Source organism: Lissotriton helveticus, chromosome 9 (genome assembly GCF_964261635.1).
Source record: "Lissotriton helveticus chromosome 9, aLisHel1.1, whole genome shotgun sequence".
Classification (NCBI taxonomy): domain Eukaryota; kingdom Metazoa; phylum Chordata; class Amphibia; order Caudata; family Salamandridae; genus Lissotriton; species Lissotriton helveticus.
Window position 1 is genome coordinate 336,310,850 of NC_136070.1, and position 26,555 is coordinate 336,337,404.

At 46.3% G+C, this 26,555-nt stretch overlaps 1 protein-coding gene across 3 annotated transcripts in view; it reads left to right on the forward strand.

Annotated features, from left to right (window-relative positions):
- The window catches only part of TTC7B (tetratricopeptide repeat domain 7B), a 1,395,621-nt gene that overhangs the window by 1,024,639 nt on the left and 344,427 nt on the right, over positions 1–26,555 (forward strand). The window contains exon 20 of one of the 3 annotated variants that reach the window (XM_078660056.1): positions 5,754–5,784. The exons of the other annotated variants lie outside the window; for them this stretch is intronic. Coding sequence (XP_078516182.1) covers positions 5,754–5,784 — 31 coding nt within the window. The remainder of the gene's footprint in view (positions 1–5,753; positions 5,785–26,555) is intronic. 3 annotated transcript variants of the gene reach the window in all.

Genomic DNA, 26,555 nt, shown 5'->3' on the forward strand with positions numbered 1-26,555 from the left:
CTGCAACAGACAGAAGAGATGCATTTCCTCTGTTTGTGACGCCCAACAATGATGGGAATTAATTTATGGGCTAGTTTAAAAAGCAAAGCAAAAAAAAGAGACTGTTGGTCTTTGATGGGCTGCTGTCGAGAGTATTTGGTGGTGGTGGCCTTATGTACATAAGGAACGTTAGTAAAAGGGATTTACCTGTAATGTGCATACAGGCCCAGCTCCTGCATTGCAATCTTTCCTCACATACTTAGCGCTGGCACGGCAAAGAAACTCCGGAATCGCAGAGGGTACGTCTAAGGAGAAACACGATCTCCATTGTTGAGTTGCAAGTGCCGCTAGTGCACATTCCTATATTCCGGAGCGGTGGCCTGGTTTCTCTCTTTTTTTATCTAGGTCCCTACTTACGAGGAACCAGATTGTAGATGGTGTATTTTGGTGAGGGTATGGATTGATACTCACACATTTACAGTCTCCACCCCTCACTGAGTAGACTACATGGTGTTTAGGTCCTGACGAAATGCCATGATTAACGCAACAATACAGGCATGAAACATGTTGACCTCTACCCTGACCCAGTATGCTTGAAGAGACCATTGACAGATCGCCAGAAACAAGCACTACATGTTTTAACCATAACAGGGAACCCGCAAAATAAAGGTTTCTTGGCGAATTCCATTAGTTATTTTTATCTTCACTCACCGCACACTCTCTTCACTTTTTGCACATACACCAGACAGCCAACACCCCCACTTCATCTATACAGCAGAATTGGCAGGTTAAAAGATCTCCATCATAGAGCCCCCTCGTGGGGCCCGTTGGGCATTGCAGCGCCGGCCCAACGAGGAGCTGCCCAATGATGAAGCAAGACACCCCTCTGGGTGTGTGAGGGCCCTTGCTCCTTATTGGAACTAGTCCTCCCCCCCCTCTTTTTAGGTTGAGCATTCAAGACCTCTTGTAAGTACTTTAGTATATACTTATTATATACTTGTATGTGTATGTACTTTGTGGGCTCTGGAGATCAGCCTTAGGATTTGTCTGCTTCCCCCTAATGATGGCATTGTAAATGACAAAGCTACTAATTTCGCTATTTTCAAAAACAAAACATAAATACAATTTTTTTCATTTACAATACCAATAGCTCAAACGTTCCTAATGCGAGACCTATTGCATTGCAAATGCTTGTTTTTTCTTTTCAACTGCCTCTATTTAACGGTCTTGATAGAAAATGACCAGCAGAGGTCAGTAAAATACCAGAATTGCTTTCTGCTGATGGACTTTATTTTTTTATTTTTCTGGCAACTGCCTCTATTTAACCTCATCACTGCGGCGCGAATTCCGCCGCAGTGCTGAATATTCCAATCGCGGGCGTCGTCATGACGGCTCCCGGCCGTCATCAGCACACGCCCACCGTGACTCATGACGGCCGGGAGCCATCATTAGCATCGAAGAGGTTAACTTTCTTGATAAAAAACGACCAATAGACGTCAATAAAATACCAGAATCACTTTAGCATTCTCTAGATTCCAGTCCATAGAAATTGTCTTTCACGAGCCCCCGTAGACAACAATATTTTTTTCAAATCTTGTATTTTCAGTGATATGACCACCGAAGGCCCTGATTTTATATTAACAACAAAGCTTTGGACTATACCATTTCCGGAAATGGTATAGTCCAAAGCTGGCGTGTCATGCAGTTTGGTGCTTACTTTCCCTCTGTGTTAAAGAACAGTAGATCTTTCAGCACCAAGGCTAATGTGCTGCACAGCTAAATACATATAAGGTCCCAAAAGGAGGATCGATTCCATTTTCAATGCTTGTTTCCATTGGGACCCCTCTTCCCTTTGTTAGGAACAGCTCACTCTGTTATTGACCTATTCAAGTGCGGGGGCTTGTGAGCTGGACCGTTGCCTGCCCTCGGTCTTCCATCTTTGTTTATTATGGCAAAAAAAGCAGCAGCACAACTTCCCATCTCTTGCAGCGCAGGCTTGACGTACATACACCGAGCAGGTACAGTGTGGGCAGCAGCAGTGCACTCTTCACCACACAGACAGAAGCAGGTGCATACTTCATTTCTTGTGCTGGGATCTACCTCGCCTCACCCCTTCCATAACCTGGTAACAAAACTCCCAGAACACGCTATTCTCCGTATTCGGTGACCTAAGAGGGGGGCGCCTGGGCATAACTTGATTCCACCGCCTTGAGCCACTCTTTTCAATCTTAGCTCTGGAGCAGAATCAAAGTGAAACCTAGGCACAGACTGACTTTAGACCTAGGCTATCCTGGGTCTTATCAATCCGAGTTGTGAATTGTAAATAGACAGAGTGTGTTGTGTGACAGATGCTTTGGGGGAGGGAAGCATTTTATGTTTCAATGCAACGAATGATTTCTCAATAAGTATGGCACACTTTTTCCCCTCATGTTGCAATTTTACACGTTTGTTAAAAATAACTCAGTTATCTGAATATTTTATCAGCACACCAAATTAGAATTTTTGTTATGTTAAATGCCACCGTTTTTTTTATCTTACACACAATGACACGTTAGTAGATCTTCTGACATTTGCAAGATTTTTATGGATTTGAATGGCTGCTGTTACGTTTAAAAAAAAATCACAGATTTAAGATGGCTACTTATTAGTAGAAAACCAGCCAATCGCACGGATGCATCAACGCTCTCCATACAGGATCTCACGTCTCACCCATAGTCTCTCCGGCATGATGCCCTCATTTAATGTAGAGACCAAATGAAAGGCTTGCATCCTTGCTTGCACATGCCCGTCTCCTGTAATACTAATGCAGTACTTTGCCTGCAGTTGTATGTATGTAAGTGTCCTTATGCCTGAGCTCACAGCCGTTAATGACGAGGAGATATCTAGAGATAGCAGACAACGTGAATGTTACCTGTTAAGGCCAATCAATCTAAACGTTGTTACCTTACATTGCTTTATACCTTCATCATACTCGTTTTACATTGTTCGCCTAATGTCTGTAATGTTTTCTTTCTGGGGAACCTAGAAAATTACATCTTTAGGAAAGGTTAAGTCCCAGAGGCGACATTACGTTACTATTGCGACTTCATAACTTAAAAACCTATGCTATCAAAAATGACAAAGAAAACCAAAGCATAACCACAGATATGTTGTGGAGGTAGAATGGCCACACGTGAGCTACCTGGGCACGTGGGGGATGGAGTGAGAAGGGGGAAATAAAAAAGATCAACAGTGATAAACAATTTAAATAATGACAATGGTTTCTTGGCAAGCGGGTGAGGTAATGCGTTCCTTAATAACAGTTTTCTTTATTTTCCGAGGCAATCCACAGAGACAGCTGCTGAATAATTGTGCTCGCTGATCTTTCTGTTATGTCATAATTATATTGCTGCTATTTTGAAAAATGTGTGAGACTGTGTAACGCGCCGTTGGCAGAGAAAAGACGAAATTGTTTCATGCAAAATGGCATTTGGAATGTTTCGAGACAGCAGAAGGGGTGGGCTATGCTGTTGTGTGTGCTAGTTTGAGGTTTCTGGTTTAATTGTAGGGTTGCGGTTGCCCATTCTTTGGAGAATATGTCTGAAGCATTGCCAACTTGCCATACAATGGCATTTACTGTATATTTCAACATAGCATTTCAGAAAATGTTTATCCTCCCTGAAGTATTTTAAATGCAGCTTTGGTTGGCAGTTTGTTCTTTCAAACGATTTGTGAGGTAGATATAGCAATATACGAACACTACAGCCCAACGTTTGGATTTGTAGCGGTTTCCTAAAACCCTGTGATTGATTAAATCGCCGAAAGAGATGCTCTTCATCGATAAGCGTTATGATATGGATTACTTTTGTTTGAGGTCTGAGCACTAAAGACACAAAAAAGGTAAGTAGCTTTATAAAAACGCAAGCTTCAGCAAAGTACGATTAACTTAAGCAACAACTAAAGGCGGCGTCCCAGGCTCATAGCAACCATCTCATCTGGTTTATTTCCGGTCGACTGATTGCGATTGCATTGGGTTCGGCCGTGCAAAATATTGTGGCGCATTGGCGATCCAAACATATCCCCACACACTTGGGATGGCTACATCGCTTATGGATGGTTCTGGGGATGGAGAAACTGTCTCTAGCAAGGGCGGGGGAGGGAGCACGCTATGTGGAGCTGTGGAGACATTCTTGTCCCTTTTGGCGTCTGAATTCACGGAGGTCACCTGTCCCAAGTACCTCCGGCTTTTGAGGTTGACAGACACCGACACGGAGCCTCACTCTCGATTATTTGCCATCTCTGGCTTTGTAGTCCCCGGACCAGCACATATAGGAACCATGGACCAGGGGGGGTGGGGGGGGGGAGAGGGTGTTTAGGGGGGGAGGGGGGAGTTGGGGGAAGGGGGAGGGCTAGGGGTTCATAAGACGTTCCGAATGTTTACGACAGGCCCGCCCTACCTTTGCCTCCCAGTTTGGGGTTTGTGTTATTTCTTTCCGGAACTCTTTAGGACGAGGGGCCTCAGGTGTTGAACATGTAATAATGACAATTATCAGCGTTTGCAGATGGAGCACCATTCCGCCAACGGCAGTGACTCAGGTCAGCTAGAACTCTGGCCTATCAATGTAAGGTGAGACAGATACGCAGCAGGTCACCGCACCGACCACCTTAGGTTTATGACGCGGCCGGCCCGGTTTGGGTTGTAGGCGGCTTGCTGTGTATTAATTCGCATTTTTTTCAGGTTGTCCGGTTTCAGGTCCCACCGCAACACTGTATGGCTGGTCTGTGCTCGAACTGTTTCGTCATTTGGGAAATGCCTCTATGTATTGTCACCTGTTGTACCCTCAATAAACATTATGTAATACTAAAAAGCAGAAACATTTCAGTGAGGAGCAGGAACCAGTTGCCAAAAACAGTATAAACAGGACCTTAAAACAGAGGTACTGTTTTCACCCACACCCTAAACTGAGGCAATGTATGTAGCATCTGAAAGAGAGACGTTAGTGATAGATTCCTTACCTTAGAATATCCCCAGGCGTCAGACTGGATCCGGAAAGTTTTTCGTCAGTAGTACCCCTGCACATTGCTAGGTGGCGTCGTACGTTTCCGCGTCCGTCGCTGGTGTAGTAAGCGCCGAGATGATATCACGTAGACTACTTAGGCGCAACCCATGCACGCTGGTGTCAGTTCTTTCTTTTTCTGCGCCAGTGAGCGCAGATCCGGTTAGAGCACGTACCCTAGTCACTTTTTAACCAACTTTTTTGAGACTTTTTTGTCTCTACTTCTTTTGAGTCTTTGACTCCTGGTGCCACATAGAGATGCCTGGGTTTAAATCCTGCGGGGCTTGTCGCCGTACGATGTCGGTGGCCGACCCACACAGCTTCTGCCTCTACTGTCTGGAACACGACCATGACTCCCGGTCATGTTCCAACTGTCTGGCCATGGCTCCGAAGGCTTTGCGGGAGCGGTCTCAAAAGCTGCTGGAGGCCGCGCCGTTCGAGGTCCAGGGGTCGCTCGAGGGACCGACCGCGGAGCTGTCAACATTGCTCCTCGGGGTGAAAGTCTTCACCCTCGGAATCGGGTAAGAGATGTCACAAGAAAAAGTCGAAGAAGCGTGTTTGCTCTCCAACGTCCCCCCGTCGGACTCCGGACGCGGACAAGGGGGCCAGGGGTCCTTCCCCTGCGGCTCCGTTGGAGCCTGGGAGTCCCGAGGTCTACCCACCCTATCCAGGTCCGTCGGCGACTCCGGCCCAGGTGCAAGAGTTTCTTGCTGCCATGGACCGCTTTTTCAGGCCTAGGGCTCCTGCCGGCGTGCCTTCGGGCCCTGCGGTCCCTATTGAGGGCCCTTGCTTGCCACAGGGTCTTCCGCCAGCGGCTCCAGCGCCCCCTCCGGAACGGCGCTACAATGGGTTCCTTTTGTCCCACCTTCGCCCTTTCCCAAGTTTCAGGGCAATTTTGCTCCGGCTTCGGACCCTAATTGGGACATGGAGCCGGATCAGCGCCGTTGGAGTTTTTGTTTTCCCCGGTGCCTCCCCCGCCGCTGCCACCTCTGCCTCGGGCCGTGGAGGAGGGGGATGACTGGGAGGGGTCGGAGGACCCTCTTGCACAGCAGTGCGAGTCCGAACATGAGTGGGCAGAGGACTCGGAGGATGCAGATGGCCTTGACCTCTCCTCTGAGCCTGGGTTTGTGTCTCCTCCCGCTGTCATGGAGGAAGGCGCCACATATACTGTGGTGCTCTGTAGAGCAGCTGAGGCTCTTGACCTTGATCTGCCTACTGTTACCCTCAAAACAAACCTCCTTACTGAAGTGCTTCAGCCGGCGGCAAGTTCTATGGAACCTCTGCTTCTGTTTAATGAGGCCTTGACGGATGTTTTGATGGGCACCTGGTCTAGACCAGCCACAGGGGCTCCGGTGGATAAAAACGTGAGCAGGCGTCATCGCCCGGCACCGGGTGACCCTGCCTTTTTAACAAATCATCCGACCCCATAAAGCCTGGTCATTCAGGCCCCCACTTCCCAAAGCGCATTCCCTACTGCTCCGCCGGATAAGGAATCGAAGAAACTGGAGTAGTTTGGCAAGAAGTTGTTTTCCTTCGCCAGCCTGGGGCTGCGGTCAGTCAACACTGCATGCCTCTTCGGCCGCTACTCTGACTCTGTGTGAGACACGGTGGCGCAAGCTCTGCCCCAGTGCCCGGAGGAGGTTCGGGCTGTACTTTCCCAAGAAGTTCGCCATTCGGTGTGGGCTGGACACTGCAGACTCTTTGGGGAGAGCCATCTCCATGACGGTTGCCTTGCGACGCCATGAAAAGGCTGCAGTCCACAGGGTTTTCAGGGGATGTCCAGAGTTCTCTCATGGACATGCCTTTTGATGGTACTCGCCTGTTTGGCGATAAGGCAGACAGTGCGCTGGAACGTTTCAAGGACTCTCGGACTACAGCCAAGTCCTTGGGTCTCTCCACCACACGCCCGGCCACGTCTACCTTTCGTTCCTTTCGTGGCCATGGAAGGGGCGCCCCTACACGTCTGTTCAGCCAGAAGCCTGCGCAGAACCAACCTCAGCGTGGCCGCAGGTATGGTGGCCGCCGTGGCGCCAGAGGGGGTCAGCGTGCATGTCAGTCCACCTCCGCCCCCGCAGCATCCTCCTCAAAGCCTTCCTAGTCCAAGCTTTGGGGTGCACCCGACGCCTGTGGGCGGCAGGATTCAACATCACTTCCCCCACTAGCGATCTGTCACTTCGGACAGGTGGGTGCTGCAAATCGTCCGAAGGGGCTACTCCCTCCCCTTCGAGTCTACCCTACCAGCCATGCCACTTCAGTTCCACTGCATGTCGGGGGATCACTTTGCACTTCTCCAACAGGAAGTCACAGCCCTCTTGGCCAAGAGGGCCATCAAGCGCTTTCCTGGGCCAGATGTAGGACGTGGTTGTTATTCCCACTACTTTCTGGTCCCAAAAAGGAGAAAGGGGGCCTACACTCCATCTTGGACCTCAGGAACGTCAATCGCTTCCTCCAGAAGGAGAAGTTCAAGGTGCTGACTCTGGCTCAGGTCTTGGCTGCCCTAGACCCTGGAGACTGGATGGTAGCGATGGACTTGCAGGACACATATTTTCACATCCCCGTCCTACCGGCCCACCGGCGTTACCTGTGGTCTACGGTAGGCCAGGAGCATTTTCGGTTTGCCGTGCTCCCCTTCCGCCTTACAAGCGACCCTCGGGTGTTCACGAAAGTGATGGCGGTGGTCGCAGCTCATCAGCGCAGGTCAGTGGTGGCAGTTTTCCCCTACCTCGACAACTAGTTGTTGAAGTTGAACTCGCCCCAGGCAGTCGTCACCCACCTTCAGACAATGTCCGACCTCCTGCATCAATGTGCCAAAGTCGCACCTGAGTCCCTCTCAGAAGCTCCCCTTCATCGGAGCGGTTCTGGATTTTCCGCAGTTACAGGTTTATCCTCCCGAGCAGCGAGTCCGGGATATTCTGGCTATGATTCCGATCTTTCAGCCTCTATCCCGGGTTTCAGTCAGGATGACCCTCCGGCTCCTGGGCCTGATGGCCTCCTGCCTCCTGCATCCCGCTGGTGCAACATGCCAGATGGCATATGCGGGCTCTGCAGTGGGACCCGAAGTTCCAGTGGGCACAGCATCAGGGCAACCTGTCCGATCATGTCCGGATCTCGGAGGGCACTGCACGACAATTGCAGTGGTGGCTCACGAATCGCGATTGGGCAATGGCAGATCCCTCTCCCTTCCCCAACCAGAGCACACAGTGGTGACGGATGCATCCCTCCTGGGATGGGGCGGCCACTTGGGAGAGGCGGAGATCAGAGGCCTCTGGCAGAGTCTCTGCTCCATATCCACCATTTGGAGCTTTGAGCGATACGTCTGGCACTAAAGGCATTCCTTCCCTCAAACCGGGGAAATGTAGTGCAGGTGTTCACGGACAACACCACCGCCATGTGGTATTGCAACAATCAGGGCGGGGTGGAGTGTGGACCCTATGTCAGGAGGCTCTGCGCCTCTGGACATGGCTGGAACATCAAGGCATTACCTTGGTGGTTCAACACCTGTCAGATTCTCTGAACGCCAGGGCGGATAAACTCAGCCGCAGCTGATTGATGTATCACGAATGGCGTCTGAACTCGGACGTGATGCAAGGTCTCTTTCTGCACTGGGGAGAGCCTTGGTTAGATCTATTTGCCATTGAAGAGAATGCGCAATGTCATCAGTTCTGCGCGTTAGAATTTCCAAGGCGGCACTCGCTCTGCAACGCTTTTAATCGCGAGTGGCGTTGCAGTCTGTTGTCCACCTTTCCGCCTATACCACTTCTGCCCAGAGTGCTAAAGAAGATTCGGCGGGACCGGGCCCAAGTCCTTGTGGCTTCGGATTGGGCACATTGAAACTGGTATCTTGAGCTCTCGGCATGGCGATTGATGCCCCGATCCGACTAACTCTTGGGAGGATCTTCTGTCGCAGCAGCAGGGGACGGTACTCCACCCGAACCTGTCCAACCTCCATGCGTGGAGATTGAGCGTCGACAGGTGACAGCTTTCGATCTTCCTTCCGAAGTCTGTGATGTCATTCTGGCAGCCAGGCTTCCCTCCACTAAGATGGTATACACCTGCAGGTGGAACAAATTTGTGGCATGGTGCCCAGCAAAGGCTGTGGATCCCCTTTCTGCCCCTCTTTCTGAGGTTCTTCTTATTTACTTTGTTTTATTTATTTGAAATGGTTTATATAGCGCTGGCTAGACCCGGAGGTATCAGAGCGCTTTACATGAGTATCCGACCATAGTTGCAGGTTATATCGTTACAAAGGTTACCCAGTTATTAGAACATAGCTAAATAGTTACATGTTAGGTCGAGATAAACAATAAGGACATAAACGTAAGGGACAAAAGCAGGTAAGGGGAGGAATTCAGGGGAGAGGGGGTATGAGCAGGGGAAGTAGACAGTGAATGAAGGAGGGAAAGGGGGAGGTTGAGAGACACAGCAAGAAAGAAGAGGGGGAGGGTGACCGGGACACAAACGGGTAGACGAGTAATAGCTGCGTCCAAAGTCCAGTAAGCTGTCATCCCAGGGGAAGTGGTATAATTCCCCCAACTCAGTTGCGCGAGGTTCCCTTTATGCAGTGGACTCTCTCAGAGGGGTCTCTGAGACTCCAATGCCTACCTACTGGATCCTTCCCTAAAAAGGGGAGAGGGAGTGCTTAGGCAAGGGGCGCCATACCATACCTCAACTGTGAGTGGCTCCCTTGGCGCTGTGGACTCTCTCAGAGGGATCACTGAGACTCCAGAGTAGAATAGTTGGATCTTTCCCCAACAAGGGGAGAAGGAGTGCTTAGTTAAAGGGCACATGGGGCTAGGTGGCATAGCAGGCAAGGGCAGAGGGGATAAGAGCAGAGGAAGTAGACAAAGAATGAAATAGAGAAATCGGGAAAGGGTGAGAGACAGAGCATGAAAGAGGGGGAGGATCTTCCTCATCTCTGCTAGTTCTTCAGGTTTCGCTCCCTCCGTTGGGTTAGCCATTGATTCTTCCGTCTTGTGTCTATGCCAGACCCCGCCACCTGATTGCAGCTTGACGCTGGGTCTGGCAGTGGTAGTCCCAGGAGTTCCATCGCTTCCTTCAGGTCTGTGATATGTCGAGCTTTGTTACTGAACTCAAACATGAGGACAAAAGGGTATGTCCATCTATAGCTAATGTATTTACGTTTTTATTTTTTCAGTCACAGTCCTGAGTTTTCTGACATCGCCGGAGTTATGTCTTGATATGACATGCCCCCACACAGTGTCAATGTCTATTTTCGGTGTGTTGCTACATGGGCGCCAAAAAAGGTTGGGCTGTGCACAAACGAACCATCTTTCGGTGGGTCGTTCTGTGCATCAAAGCATATTACTCGTTGGCTAAGATGGAGCCTCTTGTGGGGCTGCGTACCCATTCTACCAGGACAACGGCGGTAACTACTGCCTTTGGACGCGACGTTCCCTTGCAGGACATTTGTCAGGCAGCTACGTGGGCCTCGCTGCACACGTTTACCAAGCATTACGGCCTTGACAGTCAAGTCCGGAGAGACGTCTTCTTTGGCCATTCTGTTCTCCGTTTTCTGGTGTAATCTTGTTTGCAGACCCAACACCAGGGTTGGTATTGCTGGGGTATCCTTAGGTATGGAATCTATCATTAATGGGTCTCTTTCAGATGCACAAGTTACTACTTGTGTAACAATATATCTGTAGGAGATACTAGTTAGTGATAGATTCCTTACTCGAGCTCGGCGGACATGGGTAGGTCTCCCCACGCGGACACTGGCGATTTGAGCTACACTGAATGGGCTCATCCCTGATGTCCGGCCCGCCGATCCCTCATGTGGCAATTAGTCCTTAACCAATAGGCATAGGAGAATCCACAGAGGTAACATACACCACATACATGACACTAGCATGTTATTGATGTTCTTTCCCCTTTTTCTCACTTTTGTAAAGGTCCTGATGAATCGCGGGTGACTACACCCCTTGCGAGAAACATGTCGACCACCTGCACTTCTAGTCTCCTCTAGGATCACTTGAATTTATCTGTTGACACCTAGCGAGCTAGCCCCACTTTTTAGTTGCAGCCAGGGGACCCCCAGAATAAAGTGAATTCCGGTACCCCTTGCTACATTTTAATCTCCCCTTCACATTAAAATACCATCCTGCCCACACACCCCCACCTCATCATAAGGCTGTTGGATAAAAAGATCTCCGCCAAAGCGCCCCTCTTTGAGGTGAGCCCGTCGGGGATTGCACCGCCTCCCCGACGAGGAGCAAACGCCGATGATGAAGCATGACACCCTTCTGGGTGTGTGAGGCAAATACATCCAACATAATGGATGCCCCGGGGTGTCACACGAACGCCTTTGGTCACGCCAGCTAAAAACTTCCCTATTTCTCCACAGGAACAGTTCAGCAACCCCTCTTTTGCTTGCCCAGTACTAGATACGGACACAAGCTGTTACTGGACCTTCCACCCTCCTGAGTGGTAAACAGTGTCTGTTGATCAATTGATCACTTGTCTTACCTCCCTCCTTTTTGATAAAAAAGATTCCTTACCGGCCCACCCATCCTCCCCGTTCTGAGAACTGATTTCTAGGGTTAAGGTCATCCCTTTCAGGGCCCTAGTTTCATGGCACCAGTGGTCCGTTTATTGCATGGCTCTGCGTTCTTGGCGCGGAAAGTCATGTACAGAACTGACATCACGCATGGGTGGCACCTAAGTAGTCTCCGTGACGTCATCTCGGGGCTTACGACGCCAGCGACGGACGCAGAGCCGCACTACGCCACCTAGCAACGTGCAGGGGTACAGTTGACGAAAAACTTTCCGGATCCAATCTGACGCCTGGGGATATTCTAAGGTAAGGAATCTATCACTAACTAATGTCTCTTACAGATCTATTTACACAAGTAGTAACTTGTGCACTAAGGCAGTAAAAATGACTTCCTCTGCAGCGTGCTAATGACAGTCTTTAGATAATGGTTGTACCCAAGACTTTAGCATACATAGAAAGTGCCCCTCCTCCTCCCCCAAGCCAAGGAAAGAAAGATTTGCATACTCCAGTACATCAAATAGTACTTGATTCCCATTACCTTAAATGGCAGTGCTCCCTACTTCTTGCCTCACAAGTGATTGTTTTATGTTGCCTGACCAGTGGGCAGTTCTGGCGGATAATCATCCTTAATATATTGTTGTGCTTTCATAAATGTCTTCCAATCATTTGCATCTTCCCAGGTTTATCTTCTCAGGCTTCCACGATTTGCCCATTCTCACACATATCTCACTAATTCGTTAATTTTTAGCGGCTGAACACGCACCCATCTAATGACAATCCATCATTTTGCCCGTGTGATTGCCGGTGCGACCTATTTCTTGCTCATCTAATTTTTGGGGGGCAGTTTGAGAATGGTCGTCAACAGATCCCAGTTTGTCGCTTTTTTATGGCTTTTGCGTGCCATATGAAGTAAAATTAGCCTTATGGTAGTTACATCTGGGGCAATGACCAGAGTTCATTTGTTGAACCTGATTCATTGTAAGGGCGGTTGTGCATACCCATTGTTGATAAATCAACAGAGTCAGCTAGAACGAAGTATCTCTTGTTATGTAGTATACCTTTGAGCATGCTTTGATCCAGATACTTTGGAGCATGCTTTGGTTCAGATACTTGCCAGTATACCTTGGTCTATTTATTCTTTATCTGTTAGACCTTTATCTGACATCACTCCCCCAGTAGCTCTGACCCTGCTCTTACAGTCTCATATTTTGACACATCCATGTTACTCACTTCATTTTCGTATAGCACCACCACCACCAGGGTAGGGGAGGAGGGAGGGTCGGGGAGGGGTTTTTTGGTTTGTTTTTATTTTCTCTATTGCTTAAGGGGTTGTTTTTAGGGTTGAAAGTTCAAAAACAGACATCTGCTCTTTTGATTGCAGGGGGATTGTAACAGACCTATCGATATGTGAAACTGGACTACCACTAGCTGAAGGCCTTGACTCTGGGTCCTGTGCACCCTAATGTATTCATGGTGTTGTATTTGCTTATGATGCTGAATAAAAAGACTTTTGACAAAAAAAAGAAGAAAAACATACCTTTTGCCGCGTCTCTCTTCCATCTTCTCTCCCAGTCGAATAGGAACCAGGAAGCACACCCAGGCTCCCCTGACCAATCACAACGCTGCAATGCAGCGTTGTGATTGTTCTGAGTGTCGTGGTTTGACGCTTAGCCAGAGAATGGGGTGCTGGGCATGTTCTCCACACAGGCATGCAAAGTGCACATAACGGTTTGACTGTTCCGAGAGGGCCTGCCAAACAATCATATGCATTTAGGAGTGAACAAACCACTCCTCCCCTGCTCCTCTGTCATCGGAGCAGCCCCGCCCCCACCACACAAAGCTGCAGCAGAAGGAAACATAAAATGATAATAGCCTTGAGTTATTATTATTTTCTATCCTTTATTTCACGGATGTGCCACCACCTCTAATGATACCCAGTGTTCAAGTAGCTGCCAACCCAAAATCAAAGACAGTAATCTTTAAGACTAGCGTTTGGAGGGCAATCGATGAATTCTTATACTTGAACGTAGTTTGTGCCTATTCTCCTAATGTCGTTGGAGACTGACAACATATGTATGAGAGATGTACATATCACAACAGGCTGGGTTTTTAAAAAAACCTGTGACAACAGGATCTGATTAAACTGGAAAACTCAACAGAAAATGTGAAAGTCACTATCACTCTCTGGGAATTCCTTGCGCCTTTATTGCTGCATTTCGGAAATTTGTGAATGTTGCCTTGTTGCATAAATTCTTGATATTGGTTCAAAAGATGGCTGCGAGGGGAGAGAGAGACTGGGGGAGATGTTAGTATTGCTACTTAGGCGAGGGTTGTGAGATTATAAAATATAGAACCTGGATTGAGCACAATTCTCCAAACACGTTTTTTTGTCTTACATGGTTAGAATACTGTCCAGAACTCTGCACTTCGAGGTCTTCTTTCACCACGTTCATATTATTGTAAAACTTTGACAACATTTCATAGTTCTCATTAGCTTTAGGTGATCCTGTATTGGATAAAGAAATCATAGGGGGTTACTAAGGGCTTCTCCTATTGTAAGGCTCCAGACCTAATGCATTAGCGTCTGAATTTTATGATGAGTCGCTCACAGTGTCTAGGCTTCCAACCCGATTGGAACCATCTTTCCATAGAAGTCTTTTTGGTCGTCCCAGATCAGTCTGCGTTTTCTTCAAGATCATCTGCAAGTTATGCAAAATAGCTCTCTTACCTGATTTGTGCTATTTTGCGTCAATCAGATGTACCATGAGTGGTACATTTTATAATCTCTGCTGCACAGTACAGCAAACATACAAAGTGAGGAATGTATTAAAGCATTTTTTTTATACCAGAAGGGACCCCTTCTAGTATAAAACCTATGTTTGACAAAGCAGCAGAGCAACTTTGGTTGCCTGGTTGTGTGAAATGTTATTAAAGCTGCCCCTTGATGTTTACTCAGTATCTCACAGTTTTAGGGGCATCAGTATATGTTATAGTTTTGACTGAATAGAAAAATAAACCTTAAATATATATTTTTTGTTTTTTATTTGTATTTTCGAAGTTTTTTTATTTTACTTTAGTTATTGCCACCATTGTCAAAGGTCATATGATGTTACTTCCTGTGATATCATCAGGGTCAAAGGACATGTGATGTCACTTCTGCTACTCCTGGTACTTTGGTGAAGAGACGTCCACGGGGGTGATCATTTGTGATAAACCTCAAACTCAAGTACAGTCTGATGCAATAGTGTTTATCAAGGTTCGAAATAGGCAGAGATGATGTTGCTATCTGGCCTCCTTCACCGAGGAATTTCATGCCACACATGGAATATGTTCACCTCACATAATGTCACTATTTTATTGCTCACAAAGGATACACTCTTTTACATTACAAATGCAGTGCAGAACCTCATTGAGTTCCTTTTTTTATTTAATATACTAATTGGTCCAATTCTGAAATCTTCCTTTTAACTGAGGCCGCAGACGAATTTGACCTCAAACTGCCTTTGAAGTAGAGCAGTGATTCTATCATACATTTATTTGTGTGATGTAGCTTTTCAAAAGTATGCCAGGTGATAAGAACTAACCTTGGATTTACGATTGACTCACTGAAATCTATTATCTGCTGCTGGATTAAACTTCCACTGTACATCATTCTTCCGCTCCCATTAATAATAATTTTTAAAAATCTGCATCAGTTGTTATATATTTTTTCTAGAATCTACTTGAAATATGTTGTATCTTGAGTCTTCCTGCTGCTCAGCTAGAATGCATGTGATGTGGAATGTTGGATGAATGGAATGTTAGTGGTTTGTGAATGTCAGTTGGGTGAGGGCTGAGCAGCAGGACAGCTGCTCCTGATGGGGTTATCGTTTCATCTTACAACATCTTAACTTAAATAAAGTAACTTGAATAATCTATCTTGAAGAATCCATCTTCTTTCTGATTACATCATTTGCCGACGAGGATGGGATACAAACCCACGCGTGCATAGCACAATGGATTAAGTGCTCGTACCGGTGCATGAATGAGTTATGTAAGTGCTTGTTCTGGTGTGTGAATGAGTTATGTAAGTGCTCGTTAGAATGAGTTATGTAAGGGCTTGTTCTGGTGTATGAATGAGTTATGTAAGTGCTCGTTCTGGTGTATGAATGAGTTATGTGAGTGCTCGATCTGGTGTATGTATGAGTTATGTAAGTGCTCGTTGTGGTGTATGATTGAGTTATGTGAGTGCTCGGTCTGGTGTATGATTGAGTTATGTAAGTGCTCGATTTGGTGCATGAATGAGTTATGTAAGTGCTTGTTCTTGGTTTGTGGTGTGCATGTTGTTTCCCGGCGCATGAATGAGTTATGTAAGTGCTTGTTCTTGGTCTGAGGTGTACATGTTGTTTCTCGGTGCTTGAATGAGTTATGTGAGTGCTTGATCTTGGTTTGAGGTGTGCATGTTATTTCCTGATGTGTATATATGGCGTTAAGGTTTGTTTCTGTGTGTCTTTCTTGTTGTACTGGTCTGGCCAACTGGTATGATTTGTGGCATATGGATGTAGGATGTAGGATTGTTGTTTATTTCAGGAAGTAATGTGATGCCTGTTCAGACTGTAGTGCGCGAGATGAGATAAATTTGTTGAGGGTGGTGTTTTAAATTTATTGACTATATGTATCATCTATTTGGTCTGTATCTTTATTGTTTCATCCATTTTATTGCACAATGCAGTTGTTCCCCTAAGGAAGGGAGATATGTTGTATCTTGAGTCTTCTTGCTGTTCAGCTAGAATGCATGTGATGTGGAATGTTGGATGAATGGAATGTTAGTGGTTTGTGAATGTTAGTTGGGTGAGGTCTGAGCAGCAGGACAGCTGCTCCTGATGGGGTTATCGTTTCATCTTACAACATCTTAACTTAAATAAAGTAACTTGAATAATCTATCTTGAAGAATCCATCTTCTTTCTGATTACATCAAAATACTAACAACATTTGTTTTCCTATAGCCTTATAGCCCGTCCTAGCGGGCTATACCAGCTATTAAAGGCCCGCTGAATCAGCGAGACTGTAATAGCCGGTATAGCCCTGCTACGAAGGGCTATAAGGCTATTAGAACATTCTGCCACTAGAGGGCAGAATGTTCTAACAAATTAAACAAAGGGTTCTCGGAGCTCGAGGGGATTTAAATCCCCTCGAAATTCGAGAAGCCTTTGTAGAACATTGGAATGTTGCTCTGCGAGCCTTTACCGGCAATGGAGCTCCCAACATTCCAATGTTCTAATACCTGATATGTTTGCTCATGAAATTAAAATTGGTGGGTTAGCCACAGAGAATAAGTCAGAAATTGCTAGTTTTCACATATGACTTGCTTTTGGGATGAGGTTTTCTACTCGTGACCTGCAGAGAATTTACTTGGTGACCTAGACACGGTGGTACTCTATACGTTTTGTGCCTCAGTGGCTGAGGCACAGAAGGCTTCATAATGGATGCTTTACATTTTGAGCAGTAGTGTTTGAGGCACAGGAGTATTTGCACAGTACGCAATACATTTTGAGGATTAAAGACTTGGGCGCAGAAGTCTTCCCAGTGGTACACTACACATCTTGAGCATTGGTGTCTTAGGCACATGAGAGGCTTCATAGTAGGACTGGAAACATTTTAAGCAGCAGTGGCCAAGGCACAGGAGGCTTCACATTGGCATGCAATACATTTTGAGGATTAATGGCTTGGGCGTAGAAGGCTTAGTAGTGGTCCCCTACACAACTTGAGCGTTGGTGGCTGGGGCATAGGAGGCTTCACAATGGTATGCTATACATTTCGAGGATCAGTGGCTTGGGTACAGGAGGCTTCATAGTAGTACTGGACACATCTTAAGCAGTAGTGGCCAAGGCACAAGAGGCTTCACAGTGGTGTGTCATACAGTTTGCGCATTAGCGGCTGAGGCACAGTAGAATGCACACAGTACCCTATACATTTTCAGAGCTCGTGGCTAAGGCAGGGTAGGACTGCATATTTTGAGTATTAGTAACCAAGGAGAGGGTTTGCCATACATTTTGAACTGCCTCATATTGCTCAGAGCTGTCTGTGATATCACTAGCTAATCTTCGTCCCTTAGTAGGCCAGGCACCTTGAACTACACATGATGAGGGAAAGTGCCTTTGTTTAGAGAATCCTTGTTTAAGGGTGGACTTTGAGAAACCCTCCAGACCCCTTATTCACATGTGGAATGCCTCAGGGATTGCCACTGGTTCGTTTGATAAGGTTGCAAAGACATTTCTAGTAAATAATGAGTTACACTGTGAGCCTATTTGTACGCTTCCGTTGTTTGTTCTTCATTTATTTATTAATGTATTAGACAGAATTAAAGTTGGACAAGCAATGACCTGTCTCTATTGGCATGGACAAGTTAGTGCATTATGTTTTAGAGGACATTGCCCTGGCATTGGTGTAAGTGTCTCCGGTGCCAAACATTTTGTCAGCACAGAGAACATTTGAGGATGTCATACCACGGAATTTTATTGTTTTCAGTTTGGCTTATTTTTAATCGAAGCATTATATTTTTTGCGCCCGCCAGACTTTGACAACATTTGAAATGTTAGAATTGAGAATCTGTTTTTAGCCCTCCTTTTGATAGACTTTTTTCCACACAACCATGCCATATGTCAAGAATCTTCTTTGCTGCTTCATAGAGGTGAAAGTATCTTATCCGCAATTTGTAGAAAAAAACTGTAGTAATTCTATCCCAGTATGTCTGGACCAATACAAGTCCAAATTAGAAATTCTCAGGTTATATGGTATCCACGCATTACTCCCCAGTGGAAGTAAAATAAGAATATATATTGTACGGTGTGAATTCAAATGTTGTGGTCTCTAAATCTAAATGAATTGAAACTCTTGCTCTTCATCCTTAATAATATGTGGGTCACTTCATGATGTGTTTTCATAGTCAGAAAAGCTTGTGCTCTACTTTCTTAAACTACATGTTGTTTAGCGCAAAATTTGTGATTGTCTACTCGCGCTACATGGATTTTAATCTTAGATCTGTTGTGTATCGATTTAGATTCCGTATGAATTTTCCGATTCATGCCCTTATATAGGGACAATTCACATTGCCCTTATTTAGGCATAGAAATACAGCCCTTATCTAGGCATAGTCCATGCTACCCACATACAGGCATGGCTACTTTCATCCATTCATCTATGTCACAACGAGGTCCTGGAAAACCAGCTCTTAAGCCTTTAGGACTTCTCCTTGCTTGGATATTGATTTCTCCAAGAACTCATTTATTATGCATGAACATCTATTCCTTAGGGGTTCATTCATGACGTTCTTATGCCCGACTTTTATGTCAATACTGGCATTCCTAAACACCTTCAAGGTATAAATATACCTTCACCTGCTATGGCAAGGCACTGTGCGGTTCAGCTACCTACTTGCACGACGCGGCTCGCCACAGCAAGTCCTGAAGGAAGTCAACTCCCCAACTGACGCACTGACCAGACGCTGTCATCCTCCTCGCCGAGAATCCAGCTCCAGTGTTTCGGGCTCCCCTTGCGGGGTGTTAGAGTTTGAGTCCTGGGAAAGAGATACCAGCCTCTCTCATTCTAAGGTATAGAGCTGATTAGAACCTAGAGAAACCTTTGACAATTCTTGGCACAACTAAACTGAACTAAACTAAACTATAGCTAAAACAGCACCTACTTCTTCCCTTGTACTAGACTTAGGTTAGGTACACTGGGGTAGGATTATTTTAGAAGCACCAGTTGAGTATTTTAGCCTGTGTTATTTATGTATGTATTTTTAGGTCTCGGCTAAGCGCGCGGAAGCGCGTTCGCGCCGAGAACCTATTGTGGCCGTGTCTGCTTCCCAGGAGACAATCCTGGCCACGCGCATCGCCTTGGAGGCGATTTGAAACTGCCACGCGCACGCGCGCTGTGGCCAGGCGCTGTCTCCTGGGAAGCTCAAAACACCATACACGCATGTGCATACACACAGACACACACACAAGGGCACACGCACGCACATACATACAGAGACACCCCCCCACACACATACACACACGCGCGCACACACACACAAGTGCACCGAGGCCCCCCGCCGCCACCGTCGCACACATACATACACACACGAGCATACACACACACACACACACACGAGTGCACCAAGCCCCCCCAGCCCTTTGGAACTTACCTGGCCAATCTCGGGGGGGGGGAGGGGGACTCTGCTCTCAACACGCAGCGCACAACCTCCTGCTGGCGGCCCCGGGGCTCTCCACCGCTCACAGGAGCCCCGGGCCGCGAGACACATTGACTCCGCCTGCCTCTTCTTCCGGTCCGGACGCGGCCCCGCCCCCCGTCACAGGCGACCTTGCCTGACTTCCGGTGCGGCCGCGGCGGGATTCCTGGTTGTTTTAGCAATTTGTATTTTGTTTTGCCTTCCAGGCTTAGCTCTCTGAACAGAGATTGGGCTTCAGTCAGTTTGAGACTTTAAAAAGCTTGTTTGACCCCCATTATGTTTTTTAAGTACTAACATGTAACCTTGGCCACTTCAAAGCCCTGGATATTTTTCTTGGAAACAAATGCACAGGCACTGTGCGGTCACCGCAGACGGTGAGATTTTCCAGCCTTCAAGTGCAGCAACTCAATGGAAACCTAGGGGTTAAAGTAACTTGCGCATCAAAACTGAGATTTGTTTCAAAAGTTAAACAAAGCTTCTGCTTTCACAGCTCTGCAGCTTTAAGAAAAGTATCTCATCTTCACCCTCCCTTGCACCCGCTGCTCCCTCCCCATTCTTCTGATTAAATTAACCCTCAGGAGCCCACAGAAAGGGTATGCTAATGAGGCCCGTGACATTCCTTTCACCCTGACTGTGTCAGATGGTGTGAGCACAACATTGTGAGTGAGTCAGGGGGAGTGGCTGAGAGTATGAGTTCCCGACTGTGACAGACAATCACAATTAAAAGTTGCTTTACGTGTCAATTTATAGGACTCTCGTTAGCTCCGAAGTCCCAGCGATGTGTTCCCCAAGGTTGGAAAAGTTTGGAAACTTCCTACAGCAGACTGTCTGACCCTGCGGCTGAGAACAGACTGCGCTCCGGGCAGTTCGCCTTCTCCGAGCCCGCTCCCTTACACACCCACTCACTGTTGTGCTGTGATTTCGCGAGAGGGCGTTTTCGGATTTGTTTTTTCTTCTCTTTGGTATTCTGATGGAGCCGGACAGCCCTCTTTGCCTGAGCCCAGACAGTTGTGGTGCGGGGACCCCGGACATCTTCGAAGTTGATGTTTGGAAAGCTGTTTATTTGGAAGCCAACATAGTGTGAGTTGTTTTCACTTTACCTTTTTACCTTGGTGAGTGAACTCTTGAAGCCCTCAGACGAGGGTTCGGCTGGCAACGCCTGATGAAAACCCTAGCCATGGGGAAAGCGCTTGGATTATTCCTTTTTCTGTGCGCGCTGGGACCAGCATCTGCCGAGCATGGTGAGTAAATGGTTAATCAAAGTGCGTTCACTTTTCTGTAAAGACGTTACCATGCAAGCCGTATGGTTGGTACAAGAGCGTGCGTAAGTGTGAGTGGGTATGGGAGTACTAAGTGCTTTAAATGGGCAAGTGCTGCTCGGTACGGAGTACGTCACTTTTTTTATTTTGAGAGGGAGAGTACCGGCTTTTTTCTCAAGACAGACATAATACTTTTAATTAGCGAGTACTGGCACTTCTCAGGAACAAGCAGTACCTGCACTTCTATTTTTCTATTTCAAACACCAGGAGTACTGGCACTTGGAACCATCCGAAAGTCTATCCTCACCAGGCACGGTATGCCACTGGTGATGCCATTGTGCAAACTGTTGAAAGTGCAAGTGTCCCGTTTCGCCTCTCCATTGTATGAGACTTCTAGATGAAATGTGTGCCTTTTGCTCAAAAAGTGTCTACTACAGAGTAGCCTCCACCTTCATTTTGCATAACACATCTATAAGTGCAGATGTGACAGTGAACGTCCTCCACCCGCTTTTTCGGGATCTATGACACCCCCACCAATCTCTACCCATCCATGCGTTGTGTATTGATTTACGGCTTGTGGTGCACTGGTACGTTAGGCCAGGGTCTTAATGGGTGGATGAAAGGCGTGTACAACCTGGATATCTCGTGTTTAAGTGCTTGTGGACTGGCTCCACTGTTCATCCTAAGGAGACCGACATGAACTTTTCATTCAATAGATGCTGATGAAAAGCCATTGACAATGTAGCCCAGGTTCACTGTGCAAGCAGGGCGCTGAGCAGTCACACTGATCCCTGCTAGAGTGATGTGAGTGAGTTCTGAGTGTGTGAGGTGCACATAGCATAATATGGGAAAATTGCTCAGCGAGTGAATGTGCCTGCGGATGCGAGCTGTGCACAACCTGTGAGCCATAGCGATTATAAAGAGACTAAACTCGTTTTCTTTCTTCAGACATTGATAAAATAAGTATCTCTGGCCAAGAATACACACATTTTTGCCTAGAACGCTGCAAAGATAGAATTGCTGTCGCTGGTGAATGTTTATTATTCCATTGTTGAAACCTCTGAACTTCTCACAAGTTCGACCTGCTCTTCTGTTTTTTTACAGCTTTTATCTGATGAACGTATGATTTGTAAAGTCGTATATATTGATTAAAAGCTGCTATGAGATTGAAATATACTTGAATTCATTCCTATTGTTATATATGATTTTAGACTATTCTCACAAGTGTGACCCGCTTTTCTGTCTTCACACTTTTATCTGATGAGCGTGTTATTTTAATAGTAGTGTGTTTTTAGGTCTCGCGCCTAGCGCGATACACTGCGCAGCAGTGTTCTCGCAGCGAGAGTCAACCACACAGTGTGTTTTTAGGTCTTGCGCCTAGCGCGATACACTGCGCAGCAGTGTTCTCGCAGCGAGAGTCAACCACACACACATAAATACACACAACCACACCTAATCACACACACAACCACATACACACACAACCCCACACACAACCCTACACACAACCCCACACACAACCCCACGCACACTCACAACCACACACTCACAACCACACACTCACAACCACACACTCACAACCACACACTCACAACCACACACTCATACCACACACTCACAACTGCATCCACAAGCACACACCCACAAGTACACACGCACAAGTACACACCCACAAGTACACACCCACAAGCACACACCCCCACAAGCACACACCCCCACAAGCACACACCCCCACAAGCACACACCCCCACAAGCACACACCCCCACAAGCACACACACCCACAAGCACACACACCCACAAGCACACACACCCACAAGCACACACACCCACAAGCGCACACACCCACAAGCACACACACAAGCACACACACAAGCCCACACACACACCCACAAGCACACCCACAAATATACACACACACACACACACCCACAAGCACACACACAAGCACACACACACACCCGCACACACACACACACCCACAAGCACACACACACACACCCACAAGCACACACACCCACACCCACAACCACAACCACACACACACACCCACAGCCACACATACACCCACAACTACACACAACCACCCACAACCACACACAACCACCCACAACCACACACAATCACCCACAACCACACACAACCACCCACAACCACAACCACCCACAACCACAACCACCCACAACCACACACACACAACCACACAACCGCACACACACAACCGCACACACAACCGCACACACAACCACACACACACACACAACCACACAACCACACACACACACACAACCACACACACATACACACACACACAACCACACACACACACACACACAACCACACGCACACAACCACACACACACACAACCACACACACACACACACAACCACACACACACAACCACACACACACAACCACACACACACATCCACAACCACACAACCACACACACACAACCACACAGCATCAGTGCACAATTTCTACAGGCACACACACCACCAGCCATCAGTGCACACATCAATTGTTAACGCATCCACAATTAACTATTGTAGCAATCGCAGTATGGCACACTTTACTTTTAAACATATTTATTTAAAGTGCAGCATGCCACCATTGCTACAAAAATAAATACACCTTTTTTTGGCCTACAATTTTTTAACTTTTGTTGCAATTGGTGTTGCAATATTTAGAAATGTCAATAGCTCAAACTTAATTAATGCGAGACCTATTGCATTGTAAATGCTTGTTATATATGTCATAGGTACAAACCATGCTATTACGCTATTTTATATTACTGTTAACGCTGTACGCATTATACTTCGCATTGGATTACGATTGTAGCAGTTCATATCTCTTGCAGGAGAAATAAGACTGTTCAATAAACCCTTTTTATTGAAACGCCCGTCTCCCTATTTCTGTGCAACAACTCTGTAGAAACAAAGCATGCATGATTGACTGAGTGAAACGGTTATCTATTGTTTCCACGATATTGTTCCGACTCTAAGGGAAACAAAGTTGTCATGTTTATGCGGTTGTCAGAAACTAATCCCTTCTTGTTCATTCGAGAAAGTTTCTAGTGGTCTCTGAGTTAGCTGGCACACACAAGTAATTAAGTTTAATGTACTCGATAGAGACATACTGACCGTAGTCCTATGTCAAAACTATAGTGTATATTATTCCAATGCGCAGAACCTATTAGGGATATAGGAACTACACTACAGTTCGTCCACATGCCTAAATTGTGTGCTCCTGAGACATTTCTGTTATCTACCCCTGCATCCCTTTATTTTCTTCAAAATTGCTAGTGTCTAGAAACTGGTTAAGAGCTGATGTTTACTTGCAGCATTTGCTGGTCAGAAGAAAACTGAGATTTAAGGCCCACTGTACGATTCTCAATGATAGTCTGAGAAAAAGAAAATAATCCAGTGTCAGTCTAAGTCACAGTGGTAAAAGAGAAAGAAACTTACCAAGTGCTTTCAACATAGATGACCGTTAGATCTATGTGCTCATCTAAACGCTGTGAGACATTCTTTGGGCTCAAGAAGGTAGGCCTACATCATGGCCAACTCACTGCCATTTTGTTTTAGGTCTCCCCATTGGTGTTCATATTTTCATGACATTTGTACCTACCCATATTAAGCAGTGATATTTTCTTTGGCATTTTGGTCCGTATGTCAAATGCTAGAAAATCACTGCGATTTTTAGACAGGTTTTCTCTATATCTGAAATACACTTCATCTACTTAGAGGAATATTTGCAAATCCCTCAGAAAGCTTATAGGTTGTTATGATGACCCCTTTATGTGGAAACCTACTGCAGTTTTAGTAATGTATCCAGACTCATTTTCATTGGTCTACTAACTTCAAGGGTCAATAAGTAGCTGACATGTTGCATGGAAGAATAATACCCATTCAACCTGACTGAACAGGAAGACTGATCAAATTAAGGCAGAACTTCTTGGGAGATTGGTTATCCAGCGAATGAACGATATATACAATAAAGGAGATATTTAAAGTATCTTCAGCTATGTAGCAGAATATGTCTTCTTTTGTTTTGCATCTGATCCAGAGTTCACTAACAATATTCTACAGGGCACGTATCCTGTCCTTCCTTCGATGGACAAAATAATTCAAACCGTGGGTGCCTTTGTTGGCCAGAATAATTCAAACAGCCACGGACTCCAAACAACCGATATATTCATTGCCACAAAGCCGGAAACCAAACCGTGGTTTGAAATTCTGGATGGTGATGCATATGACTGAATTTGAAGCGATGCTACTTTACTTAATGGATCAGCTCAGTGCTTAATTTGTGCAGGTGGTGGACACTAGCTTTATTGTTGGGCAGCAGAGAAACTATGTTTATTTCTCATCATATGACTTTGACCAGGAGCAAGGGAGAGAAAAGAATATAAAAGGAGAAATAAAGAGGAAGGAGGGATTAAAATGTACCTGCAAGAAACAGAAAGTGTAAAGTGGTGAAAGAAAGACTCATGAGTAGGATTCAAATCGATAGTCTTGGTGTTCAGAAACCTAGCTCTCTGCACCGCCAGAAGTGCGCTGATAAAAAAAACTGTAGGCCCAGCAGTTATTTATTATTATTTTTTGTTTACAAATTAATCTCGGCAGCCTTCCTCCCTCTGCTTGATGGCCCTTCCTCCCGGGGTGACTTTGCTCTCTCCCCTTCCTTGAGTATACTTCCTCTCTGTCCTTCTCTCTCCCCCCTCCTTGAGGTGTCCCTCTTCTCTTGCTAAATCATTCTCCTTGACTATGCTTCATTCCCATTCTTAATCTCACTCGTCCCGTAATCATCCCTTCGCTCTGCTCTCTTGACTGTTTCTTTCCTGTTGCCCATCACTCTTCTCCAACAGATGTGCGTCCCTTGGTTATTGTCCCCCCTATTACCTGTGGCTTTGACTGCAGTTCCTCTCACTTGCTATGAAGTTCCCAATCCCCCTCTTTCTCTCTTCCTCTTTCAACCTCCTCATCCATTGTATGTTAATCTAGAGGCTTTTCTTGAGATCAGAAACAGATTTAATCCATTCTGGAGAAGGATAGTCCAGCAGTCGCATTTTAATAAGAATTCATCTGAAGAGTTAGGTACAAACAGTAAATAAGGGGGAGTTCCCAATACAACCACAAAGCAAGGGGACTCCCCCCAGATGTGTTAGTGTGACATGCAGGCGACAAGTTCAAATCTCAATCCTACCATCACAACATTTCCTCCTTCCAGGGTTTGTAAATTAAGTACCATTAAGTGGGGTCCTGAAACACGTGTTATTTACAGCTCTTAGTAAAGGCAAAACCGCAGTATTTGGCAAGTACACAGAATTATTATTTGGTCATGGTTGCAGGGGTGACCGGTATCAGTTTGGAGGGTGGTGGAGCGATACAAGTAATCAGTGAATCCTAATATGGCATATGTTTTTAAAGCCAGCATTCTGAAAGGGGACCCAGTTGATCCTACATATTGCAGCGGTGCCCGACTTGAGTTCAGGAGGGCTGGATCAATACCAGATTTCCTAGATAACACCTGGCTAGTTAAAAGAGCTCCAAT